Consider the following 12,797-nt stretch of genomic DNA (forward strand, 5'->3'; position numbering starts at 1 on the left):
CAGCCCCCAAATCAAGGACCTGTAAGGCTCAAAGGCTGTGGGATCGGGTCCCAGAGGCGTAGCTGGGCCAAACTGCACCCGGTGCGCATTTTATATTTTCCACCCTCCCCCCTGGCACGCCCCCCCGTGGCACTCCCCCTTCCCCCCTCCCTTCCCTCCTTCCCACACTTACCTTAGTTCCGTGGTGGCGAACCTTTGGCACTCCAGATGTTATGGACTACAATTCCCATCAGCCCCTGCCAGCATGGCCAATTGGCAGGAGCTGATGGGAATTGTAGTCAATAACATCTGGAGTGTCAAAGGTTCGCCACCACTGCCTTAGTTCCTTTCCTTTTAAAGAACTTTTTCAGGCTGCAAAAGCCCTGTTCGCAGTAAAAATGGCTGCCTGGGAACAGTAGTTCCTCAGGGCGTTTTTACTGCGAACAGGCCTTTTGCAACCTGAAAAAGTTCTCAAAAAGGAAAGGAACTAAGGTAAGTGTGGGAAGGGGGGAGCTGCGGGAAGGGGCGTTGCAAGGGGGGCATCGGGGGGGGGCGCCGCGGAGGGGAGAGGGGTGAAGGGGGATGAGCCTGGGGGCAATTTCCGCGCCCCCCAGCGTGCGTCCGGTGCATGGCGCACCCCCCGTCCCCTTGGCGCTTCGCCACTGTCGGGTCCCCTCTCCTTCTACTTTAACGCCACATTACCTCGTGGCCGGCGACAGCTGTCTCCTCCTGGTAGGCACGCCAGCTGGCCTCTTTCCACTCACTCCACGCCAGCGTTGACACAGTGCAGCGGCCACCAGCTTGCGTATTGTTACTGTTCTAGAAAGGGTGAAAAACTGCTCGACGCTCTCGCTGGACTTACACAGACCTGAGAAAGCAAGAGCACGCCGAAAGAAGCCGCTTCGTTGCTCGGCATCTGTTGCAGGGGAATCTCAAACCAGTCACAATTGTCCCGTGTTTTCTCTTTTTCCGAATAAAGGACTTAAAGACACCCCGATGCCATATCTAGCACTCTCTATAAGCACAGAAACAATGGCTTACAATCCAGATTAAATTTCATCAGGTACTTCCATCATTTTTTTACGTCTCTTTTTTTGGCTGTCTTCTTTTTTGTTTGAAGGCTAGGGTTGCAATTAACAGGGAGCTGTACTGTCGAAGGCTTTCACGGCCGGAATCATCTTTCGACGTCATTGTCCCGTTTCCAGGGCAAAGTAAGTGAGCACGTCGATTCTAGAAGAAGCGTTTGCTTCCTCCTGATCGTTTCGCTTGCTTCAGCCGGCTGGCATCTTCGAGGATCGTGGTGAAGAAAAGTGAGAGTATATACCCTCATGGAATGCCCAGGGCGTGGGAGAAACAACAGTTCTTTCTCCTACCCTGGACATTCCATAGGTATATATGCTCCACTTGCTTTAACACCATCAGAGCCTCTGAAGATGCCAGCCATGAATGCCAGGCGGCTAAAAAAACATCAGGAGAAAATGTCGCTGCCATTAGAATATGGCCACGCAGCCCGGAGAAACCGGCTCCGCCACAACCGACCCTGGTAACAGGAGCTTTGATCGCAGCTTCACCGCCTCCGTCCTCCTGCATTTTCCCACTGAAAACCGCCAATTACTATACGAGCTGCTCCCCCCTTTGGGGGTGGAATTCTCCAGTAAGTCTTTACCAACAAAGGTAAAAGGCAGCATAGGGTACCAGTCATTATTTTCATGGCGTACTCCAGGGTGAATGGAAGCGGGCTGGAATGCTCTTCCTCATGCTATTCTTCCACTTAAACTGGAACCTTCCAGAAGAATTATATCATAAACCTCACATCGTTTCCATTCTAAATCTTTGTTCAGTAAGAACCGCGTTCCCGGTTACTCATTCATTTAACCGCATCATTTCAATCAGGCCCGTCACTTCTTCAGATTTCTTTGAACCAGCTAATTTTTATTTTTGCACCAGTTGCACTCATTCCGCTCGCACGTGGGTAGGGGAAGTCTATGAACTTTGTATTTCGGCGTATTAATGGTGCATACAAACCGCCACCGCAGGGAACAAAACTAAACTGGGGAGAACGTGCCAGCCACAAGAGCAGACGAAAATGGGTCGCTATGGAAGAAACAAAAACGTAAGCCATTAAAGTTGAGGAGAACTTCCGGAAACACGAAGAACAAAAATTAAAAGGGAGAATGTGCAGTCTCAGTTTGTTTTCCCGTGCATTTGTGTTTCGTCTCTAGCAATTATTTTTAGGTTGAAAAGAAGCTGAAAATCTTGTTTGTTTGTTTTAAAAAAGGAAGGAAAGAGATGACGGAATGCCAATTGTAATAACTTAACATGCTTTTGTTATAAGAACATAAGGGTGTTAAGTTATCGCAGCTGGCATGCCATCAGCATCAACCTATCTCTCTCCTCAACCTCTTTTTAACAATGGCTCAAAAGTCCCTAGATTTTCAGCTCTCAGCCATGACCTAGAATCAGACCGAATTTTGCACCAACAAACTTTTTCCTATCAGAAAAACCCAGAATAATGTAGTGCAGTGGTTCTCAACCTGGGGGTCAGGACCCCTTTGGGGGTCAAACGACACTTTCACAGGGGTCGCCTAAGACTCTCTACATCAGTGATTTCTCTCATCTGTAAGAATAGGATAAAACGTTAGGGTTGGGGGCAGTGGTGGGATCCAAAAATTTTAGTAACAGGTTCCCATGGTGGTGGGATTCAAACTGTGGCGTAGTGCCAATGGGGCTGGGCGGGGCACAATGGGGCGTGGCCGGGCATTCCAGGGGCGGGGCATTCCTGGGCGGAGCTGTGGCAAGGACACAGCTACTGCGCCGGTCCTTGGGCAGGAAACGAATGCACGCAGGCGCAGGCTGCCACGCACGCCGGTGCACCTCCTGCATAGATCAAGCTTCCAGGAGTTCCAGTAGCTAAGGCAGAGAGGAGTGGGCGAATCTAAACAGGCATGTGCAAAATCATGTGACAGGCAAAATCTGGTAATTAGTAACCCCCTTCCTCGTTAACACACACAAATAAATTAATAAACCTACTCTTAGGAACCTCTGTGAGAACCACTGGCTCAGGATCCCACCTCTGGTTTGGGGTCACCACAACATGAGGAACTGTATTAAAGGGTTGCAGCATTAGGAAGGTTGAGAACCAGTGGTGTAGTGGCTAAGCGCAGGTAGACTCTAATCTGAAGAATCGGGTTTGATTCCCCCCTTCTCCAGATGAGCTGTGGACTCTTATCTGGTAAACTGGATTTGTTTCCCTGCTCCTACAGATGAAGCCTGCTGAGTGACCTTGGGTTAGTCCCAGTTCATTCAGAACTCTCTCAGCCCCACCTACCATACTTCACCAGGGGGTCTGTTGAGAGGAAGGGAAAGGAGTTGGTAAGCCCCTTTGAGTTTCCTTACAGGAGAGAAAGGGAGGTATAAATCCAAACTCCTCCTCGTCTTCTTCTTCTACTGGGTGAAGCCTACTGGCAAAATCCCCCACTTCCATTTGCTCCCCAGGATTTGACAGTCAGAAGCACTCACTTTCTGAAATTGAAGGCTCCATTTGGCTATCATCCATGACTAATATTGAAGCTAATGGAAACAGACTCCCGCCTCTCCATCTTATCATCCTGAATTTCACAAATTCCCCTTAAATCTAGGTGCCTGCAGAATGTAGTGGTTAAGTTTAGTTGAAGGGTGGGATTCTAATCCACCTGGAGAACCGGGTTTTGTTTCCCACTCCCTCCATCTGAGTGGCAGAGGCTTAATCATGGGGTGAGAACCAGAATGTAGTTTCTTGCACTCCTTACATTCCTACTAGGGTGACTCGCTGGGCTAAGAGTCACAGTTCTTCGGAACTCTCTCAGCCCCACCTGTCTCACAAGGTGTCTGTTGTGGGGAGAGGAAGGGAAAGGAGCTTGTAAGCCACCTTGAGTCTCCTTACAGGAAAGGTGGGGGTACAAATCCAAACTCTTCTTATTCTATCATCCACATCTTGTGACAGTGAGGTCAACCATCTGCTATATGACACAGAACTCCCTTCTGTCCGTCTTGAAGCTACTGACATTCAGTTTTCAGAGAGGAGAACCTTATTAAACCTGCTTTCGTTGATCACAGTAAGCTAACAAACTAGGGAGACACCTTTGGGGTGTAAAATGCGTATGCATGTGCGCGTAAAGTTTTCAAACTCCACCCTGCGCACTGGAGACTTCATTTTGGGATCAATAATGGCATGACGCGATGGACATTGTTTGGGTCATGCGTGTTTCGGAAGTTGGCAGCAGGGGAATCAATACGGCTACTAAGTTGAAACTCAGAATCCAGGGCGGTTCCCATTAAAAGCCTTTGAAGCGGAGAAGCCTTTCTTGACGACTGAAGCACAAACACTCACACACAATACACCTGGAGTTCTGGGATCTGTTCCTTTACAATTTCTTCCGAGGAAGCATCAGCTTTCTTGATCCCTTCTCCACTTTCTGGTCGTCATCATCCATATCTGTCTTCGGTTGGAAGAATTTGTCATCGCCAGGTCCGTTGGAACTGATGATGGGGCTGGGGTAGATCTGTGGTGGAAGAAGAAGGTGGCATGAGCCGAGATATGAGAGAGGGGACTCTGGAAACTATTCGGTGTCGACTTCCTTCAAGGCGTGCAGCAACACCCCTCACATTTATTTATTAGCTTTTCTCGGTGAAGTGGGCTAGGCGAAGAAGAAGAGGAGGAGGAGGAGGAGGAGTTTGGATTCATACCCCCCCTTCCTCTCCTGTAGGAGACTCAAAGGGGCTTACAATCTCCTTGCCCTTCCCCCCTCACAACAAACACCCTGTGAGGTGGGTGGGGCTGAGAGAGCTCTGAAGAACTCTAACTAGCCCAGGGTCACCCAGCTGGCATGTGCTGGAATGTACAAGCTAATCTGGTTCACCAGGTAAGCCTCCACAGCTCAAGTGGCAGAGCAGGGAATCAAACCCGGTTCCTCCAGATTAGAGCTCACCTGCTCTTAACCATTACGCCACTGCTGCAGTTGGCCCAAGCACCCAGCTATTTGCCTTCGGGAAAGCATGGATTCAAACCTGGGTCTCCTAGATCCTAGCCTGATACTATCCCCCACCGACTGTCCTGTGGCCAGTGTCCGAATCACGTCTTGTGGTGACCCATCCATTGATCCAAGGAATTTTTATCCCATACTTATTACCCATCTCCTCCCAATTATGGAACTGGTACAGCGAGAGCCTATAAGCCTTGTGTACTGGACATTTCATTTTATGATTTTATGATTTTACATTGTTGCATAGTTTTCAAATTACTATTGAATTGTTTCCTGATTGCTTTACTAGGACTCTATGCTCATGACTTGATCATTAAAGAGTGCCTTCATACCTTACATGATTCTTGACAAATGTATTTTTCTTTTATGTACACTGAGAGCATATGCACCGGAGACAAATTCCTTGTGTGTCCAATCACACTTGGCCAATAAAGATTCTATTCTATTCTATTCTATTCTATTCTATTCTATTCTATTCTATTCTATTCTATTCTATTCTACTTGCTCCCAAGAGCTTAGGGCAGCTCACATTATTCTCGCCCACTGTTTGACACTCACAACAACCCTGTGAGGTAAGCTAGGTATGGAAATGCTGATTTCGTGAGGGCTTTTAAAAAATGGTTGCCTAGCAGTTAGAAAAGCACGGTTGGGGCACCGGGGCAACTGTACTACCCCCTTAAGGTAGGAGGCCCTCACATGCCGGGTCTTCGGAATCAGTTGGGCACAAGAGCAGCAACTGCGTGGAATGTGGAATGTGAGCCTCCCCCTCCCCCACAGAGGCGGCCCTCAGAATTGTCATAATGTATAAAAAGAAAGAGAGTAAAGGTTCACCAAAGGGTCATTTCAAGTTAGCAGAAGTTTACAAACCCAAGGCCGGAGACAGTCAGTCGAGGGGCAAGAAGTAGCAATAATTGCCCTTTAACATGATTGGTGAGTTCAACTGTAACTAAACCAATGAGAGGCTGTTGCCGGGGCGGGGAAAACTACCCTGTTGGATGTATGTATTGTATACGCTATGCCAGTGGTGGCGAACCTATGGCACTCAGAGCCCTCTCTGTGGGCACACATGCACAGAGTTCATCATGTGGGGGGGGTGGAAAATCATCCCCCCCCACACACACACATCTAGACTGGCCTGGGCTGCTGGGCACAACGCCCCGCAGCGAGCAGGGAGGACTCGACTGGCAGGCCTGTCTCCGGGTGGCTAATGCCCACGAGGGGAGGGGCAGAGGAGGCGGAGATGCCAGAGAGGCACAGCGGTGCGCGCGGGACTTGCTGGAGGCTAGAGCAGGCTGGCCCCTGATTGAGCGGGTGGGGTGGAGGCAGAGCGGTGGAGTGGAGGCACTGGAGCAGCGCAGGGCAGAGCGGCGAGTGCACGCAGGACTAAAACCTCAGTATTCAGGTTAAATTGCCGCGTTGGCACTTTGTGATAAATAAGTGGGTTTTGGGTTGCAATTTGGGCACTCGGTCTCGAAAAGGTTCACCATCACTGCGCTATGCTAAGTAGAGATAGAGATTGAGTCTAAGTTCAGTGTGGGTTCAACTTTGTTATCGCTGAAGAGTTCTGTACAGCTTTATAGTCTTGTACAGAATAGACTTGTGTAACCTTGCAACTGCTAAAGCAAAACCTTCCTATGGAAAGAACAGCTTGCATGGAGAGTATTCTTTTCCAAGTGTGGTAGGAGGTTGCCGTGAGTGCAAGAAGACTAAAAACCTTCTCATCTTACCAGAGTGACTCCGCTTTAAACTCTGCTGAAAAGAATGCCCATCATTTTTATTTTTTTGATATTTTTGCTCCATACTTTGTGCACTTTTCCAAATCCAAATAAAAAACCTTTTTAGGCATAAAACCAGAGTGTGTCATGAATTCCAAATACAATAAAAAGATCATTTTTGCACAACTTGCAGTACACAGAGTAAAAATGTAGCAACATCTTCAGAGATTTCAGCATTAGAGTTATTTAGAAGCTCAGCCATTTTTATCTTATCAGAAAGGAGCATAAATCCTGTTGGTAATACAGTTCTCAAATCAGTTCTGATGTTGTTGTATTTTGAACAGTGAAGCAGAATATGAGAAAGTGAATCAATTGTATTAGGACAAAAACGACAGCAACGCTCATTTTGTGGGATATTAGAGAAGCGACCTTGAAGATGTACTGACGGAAAAGAGTTACACCTTGCTCTAGTCATGACCCATCTGCAATTGTAATTAACAAGATGTTCCAGGTATATGGCAGGGCTAGATTTCTGAGGGATAATCCCAAAGAATATTGGAGAGCAAGAGCTTTGCGCTTTGCTCAGGAGAAATTGATATTCTTGATTGAATAATCTAGACTTTAAGCGATGATAAATCTCTGGAGCGGTGAGCATTTGTAGGGCCTCCCAAGAGAAGCCCAAGGAAAAGATCTTTTTTTCAATATGTAGCCACCATTTCGAAAGCTGAAGCTCTCTCATTTCTAACTGGGACAAACTGTTAGGGTCAGGTGCACTTTTAAAACAAGGCTGCCTTCTTTGACTCCATCGTGAATCAAAAGCAGCTCTGAGGAAAAAACCACCCCGGAAGAACCAGGTGAAACGAAGAAACTGTCCTCACAACGTGGCGGCGGGTGAAAGAACTGAGGGACTGTGCTACGAACCTCACAGACACACATACGATCTGCCATACTCTCTCCTCCTCCTCCTCTCCCCACAGTCCAGGGGACCATTCACACTCCCTCCTCCTCATACGCTGTCAATCCATCTGTGCCTCGACCGAGGAACATGCTGTCTTCCCTCCTCCAGATCTGTCCCTCCTGTTACCCAGGAGATCACAGTGAATTTGATTCCTTGGGCTGCGTCCTTGGTGGACAACAGAGACTCCTCCCCTCCAAACGCCACTTCCGGGGGTCTCTGAGCCACGATCCTACAGCGGCCAGCTCACAGGGCAAGCAAAAGCCATTCGCAGACAAACTTCAATGCCGGGGCCCTGAGCAGTTGAAGCATGGCACCCTCCTGGGAACCAAGCAGCCAAAGAGACGAGGAAGAAGAAGAAGAGTTTGGATTTATATCCCCCCTTTCTCTCCTGCAGGAGACTCAAAGGGGTTTACAATCTCCTTGCCCTTCCCCCCTCACAACAAACACCCTGTGAGGTGGGTGGGGCTGAGAGAGCTCCGAGAAGCTGTGACTAGCCCAAGGTCCCCCAGCTGGCGTGTGTGGGAGCGCACAGGCTAATCTGAATTCCCCAGATAAGCCTCCACAGCTCAGGCGGCAGAGCTGGGAATCAAACCCGGTTCCTCCAGATTAGATACACGAGCTCTTAACCTCCTACGCCACTGCTTCCCCGAGGAAGCCCTGCCCGAGGGCTCAGCGTGGTGGAACAGGCCTTTGGTGGGGTGGGGTCCTCACATTTCCCAACAGAAAGGACCTCTGCAAGAATAGGTGTCTGTTTCTCCCACCTGTGACCACTCTTCCCTGGAAAGGATGGCAAGTACATGGCACCTGGTGGCTGCTTCTCTCAGGCATCGAGAAGGCCACCTGCCCAGGAAAGAGGCAGTCCTATGCGTCACTCGTATATCCGGTACTGAGGGTCAAATGGCCTGGTTTGTAATAAACTCAGGTTTGCTGCAGCCACACCGCAGCAGAAGTGATCAGCTTTTAAAACCCAAAGGATAGCCCCAATGCGCTCCGAATGCCGCCATGGGGGTGAGAGAGGACCCCTGTCTTCCCCACAATGACAACAGAACTGAGGGAAGGTAAATCCCTGCTATTTCTGCCCGGAATGCTCCGTATGTCAGAAGCTGAGGTACTGCTATAGCATTATAGCAATGGTATCATAACCTATCTGGTTAGTTCCTCTGAATTCTCAGTTTTCATTTTAAAAATCTCTAAACCTTTTAAGTTGCAGAGATATAAGGGGAAAGGCAAATGTCTACTCAACAAAAAGGATCAGAGACTTACTGTTTAAAAAGAAAGAAACTGGGAATTAGTAGCAGTGGTAGATATAATGCTATAACGCCATAGTGATATGTATATTGCTAATCTTTTAAAAAAAATACCCCCCAAGAAGAAGAGTTTGGATGTATATCTCCCCTTTCTCTCCTGTAAGGAGACTCAAAGGGGCTCACAATCTCCTTTCCCTCCACCACCACCCCCCACAACAAACACCCTGTGAGGTAGGTAGGGCTGAGAGAGCTGTGACTAGCCCAAGGTCACCCAGCTGGTGTGTATTGGAGTGCACAAGCTAATCTGGTTCCCCAGATAAGCCTCCATAGCTCAAGTGGCAGAGGAGGGACTCAAACCCGGGTCTCCAGATCAGAGTGCACCCACTCTTAACCACTACACCACGCTGGCTCTCTGGTGCTGCTGGGAAAATGGAAGCATGAGGGCTAAGAAGAGGTAAGTGAAACGGACAGGTATGGAACCTGCAAGAATGTGTACCTACTCATTCACAATGCATACAACCATCCTCTGAGTGTGATTTTTCCAAAAAGACTGCAAGAAGGCAAGTTGAGAAAAGATTGCAGTGGATCAGGGAGGAAACCAGAAGGTAGAGAGTTAAGGGATAACCATCTTGGTTTGTCTCAAACCCCCCCCCCCCCCACATCCCCTCACCGCCTGCAATTATTTGGATGTCAAAGTGGAGCAAATCCTGCTAAGAAAGCAGTCGACCAAACCAATCACCATTTGAATTAAGAGGGGATCAGTGCACGCAGCACAACACAACAGAAATTGCACTGAAAAAGGCTCGCAGCAATTGCTGTGCACTTTCAAACAAAGTCTTGTTGCAAGCGTAGCACGTGTCCAAAACCACAAACATTACCAAAGTGCCGCAAGGTATCTGAAAAATACATCTTAATAATACAGATAAAAATCCTGGGCAGTGCAAAACATCCACTAAGCTAACCGGAACCTGGATGTGCACTGGTCTCGAACAAGCTTCAAGACTAGTGGAACATAAATTCCTAGAAGGATATTTTGCAGTAGCCGGTTTTCAGAATTAAGTGCAGTGCCTGATGGTTTCAAATCATTGCCGTTCAAACAAACCTTTGTACGTTTTGGAAGCACAGACATTTGGAAATTATGTTCCAGTACCCCTGAAGCTTGTTTGAGACCGGTGCACATCCAGGTTCCGGTTAGTACGTTGTTGTTGTTGTTTGTTGTTGTTGTTGTTGTTGATTTGTTTGTTTATACTGCCCTCCCCCGAAGGGCTCAGGGCGGTATACAACAATACAATAATTTAATATTTAATCACTTTAAAAACCTTCTATTTAAAAGCATAAAACGGTAAAAGCAACTTGTAAATGGAGAACTACATACCCTGTTTCCCCGAATATAAGACATCCCCTGAAAATAAGACGTAGTAGAGGTTTTGCTGAAGTGCGAAATATAAGGCATCCCCCGAAAGTAAGACGTAGCAAAGTTTTTGTTTGGAAGCATGCCCGACGAACAGAACACAGAAAAAGAAGACATCCCCTGAAAATAAGACATAGCGCATCTTTGGGAGCAAAAATTAATATAAGACACTGTCTTATTTTCAAGGAAACACGGTAGCAGCAGATGGCGACAAAAACACACACCTTTATTGTCCCCACAGGAGGCCTAGATGCAATGGGGTTAAATGGTCAACCCGGCTGGCCAAACGCCTGGCAGAACAGGTCCGTTTTACAGGTCCTGCAGAGACTCTGTAAGTCCCGCAGGGCCCTGGTCTCCCACCAGGTAGGGGCCAAGGCCGTAAAAGCCCTGGTGGAGGCCAGCTGGATGTCTTTTGGGCCAGGGACCTCCAATACGTTCCCCCCAAGGAGCGGAGGGACCTAGCGGAGCAATACGGGGAGATGTGGTCCCTTAAACATGCAGGCCCAAGGTTAGCTTAATGGATGTTTTGTACTGCACAGGATTTTTATCTGTGTTATTGGGGTCTGTTTTTCAGATACCTTGCGGTACTTTTGTAATGTCTGCAGTTTTGGACATGTGTTATACCTGTAACAAGACTTCATTTGATAGTAGGCAGCAGTTGATGTGAATCTTCTTCCGTGTAATTTCTGATGGGTTGACCCAGGGGCGTATCTGCCAGGGGAACATGGGGTATCACATATCCCTCAGCGCACACCATCTAATCATGTGGGGGCGGGGGACGCCAGGGTTGGGCTACGCTCGCCGGCTCTGGGTGGTAGACCTGGGCGCCTTGCTAGCTCCGGGCGGTAGACCTTGGCACTGGCACCAGCTCAGGCTGGTAGACCTGGGCGCCGGGGGAGGGTGGGGCGGAAAATTCAGATTTTGCCCCCAGGCTCCATTTTGCCTAGATACACCTCTGGGTTGACCAACCCATCAGACGGAAACAGATAGTGAGAAGATGGACAAGAATTACCAGGAGGAATGCTGGAAATGTAAAGGAGTGGGGTGACTCTTTTATCATATGCGGCAGATGTGCCAAAAAGTTTTTAAAATTATTGAAAGAAATTCACGCAGAAATTCAGAAAATATTAAAAATCAAATGTGTAATGGATGCTAAGACTATGTTATTGGGCCTATTGCCAAAAATATTCCATGGATTTCAGAAGAACGGTCTCAGTGTTGGATAACAGTGGCCAGAAATTCGCAACCAAATGGAAGGCAGAAGAAATCTGCAACCAAATGGAAGGAAGCAGAATGTCCATGGCAAGAGAACTGGGGAAATAAACTAGCGGAGTTTGAAACAATGGCAAAACTAACTTTGTGAGTAAGCAATCAATTAAAGAATTCCCCGCTAAACGGAAAGCATATTATTTCCATTATTTCAAACGAAGAGAGAAAAAGAAAGGCTAATGGTGAAGAAATGAAGGATATTGTTGAAATGATACATATAAATCATTAACTTTAATGATATATTGTATTATCAGATTGAAAAGGGATTCAAAGGGAAACAAATAAGTGCTTGATGACCTTATAAAAATATGCTAACAGAACTTTAATTATGTGAGAAAAATGTTAGCAATTTATAAAAGAAAATGTTTACCAATATATTTATATATTTTGGATTATCAGAATTTATTTTAAGAGCAGACTTTATTGGGAACTGTGCCTTTCAACTATACTCTGCTTTTGCTACTCTGCCTTTTTTCCACAGCTGGCTTATCAAGTAACCTTGACTGTCTGAAGATGTTACTGGGGAGCTGTTCTCTTGTGTGTTTCACATGTGGGGAGGGGGATTGAAACGTACAATGTATAATAGCCCTGGTCGGAGAGCCTGAGCTTCAGAACAGTATTCTGTTCAGTGGTGGGATCCAAAAATTTTAGTAACAGGTTCCCATGGTGGTGGGATTCAAACTGTGGCGTAGCGCCAATGGGGCTGGGTAGGGCACGACGGGGGCGTGGCCAGGCATTCCCGGGGCGGGGCATTCCTGGGCGGGGCTGTGGCAAGGACGCAGCTGCTGCGCCGGTCCTTGGGCGGGAAATGAATGCACGCAGGCACAGGCTGCCACACACGCCGGTGCACCTCCTGCTAGGCTGCTTCAAGTTCTGCGTGCTACTGCTGAGAGGAGGGGCGTAACTAAGGCAAAAATCACGTGGCAAAATCACCAATTAGTAACCCCCTCTCGGCACACACAAATAATTAGTAACCTCTCGGGAACCTGTGAGAACCTGCTGGATCCCACTTCTGCTTCTGTTGCTTTCTTGTCACTTTCAATAAACTCTGAAACTTTTGAAGTTTGACTGGTTCACTGTCTACTGCACGGGAGTCCTGACACAGACATTATTAGTTATTGGTAAGTTTTCAATTTTTATATAATGTTATATGTAGAATCCGGTTTGCCTCTTAGTCTTTGGAACTAACTTTAATTA

The 12,797-nt window shown here is 47.5% G+C and overlaps 1 protein-coding gene across 1 annotated transcript in view; it reads right to left on the minus strand.

Annotated features, from left to right (window-relative positions):
* The window catches only part of HOMER3 (homer scaffold protein 3), a 65,177-nt gene that overhangs the window by 17,677 nt on the left and 34,703 nt on the right, over window positions 1-12,797 (minus strand). Inside the window, exons 7-8 of the mRNA XM_048497779.1 lie at window positions 4,387-4,520; window positions 682-731 (exon numbers count right to left, since the gene is read on the minus strand). Coding sequence (XP_048353736.1) covers window positions 682-731; window positions 4,387-4,520 — 184 coding nt within the window. The remainder of the gene's footprint in view (window positions 1-681; window positions 732-4,386; window positions 4,521-12,797) is intronic.

This window comes from Sphaerodactylus townsendi, linkage group LG05, assembly GCF_021028975.2.
Source record: "Sphaerodactylus townsendi isolate TG3544 linkage group LG05, MPM_Stown_v2.3, whole genome shotgun sequence".
In the NCBI taxonomy this organism is placed as follows: Eukaryota; Metazoa; Chordata; class Lepidosauria; order Squamata; family Sphaerodactylidae; genus Sphaerodactylus; species Sphaerodactylus townsendi.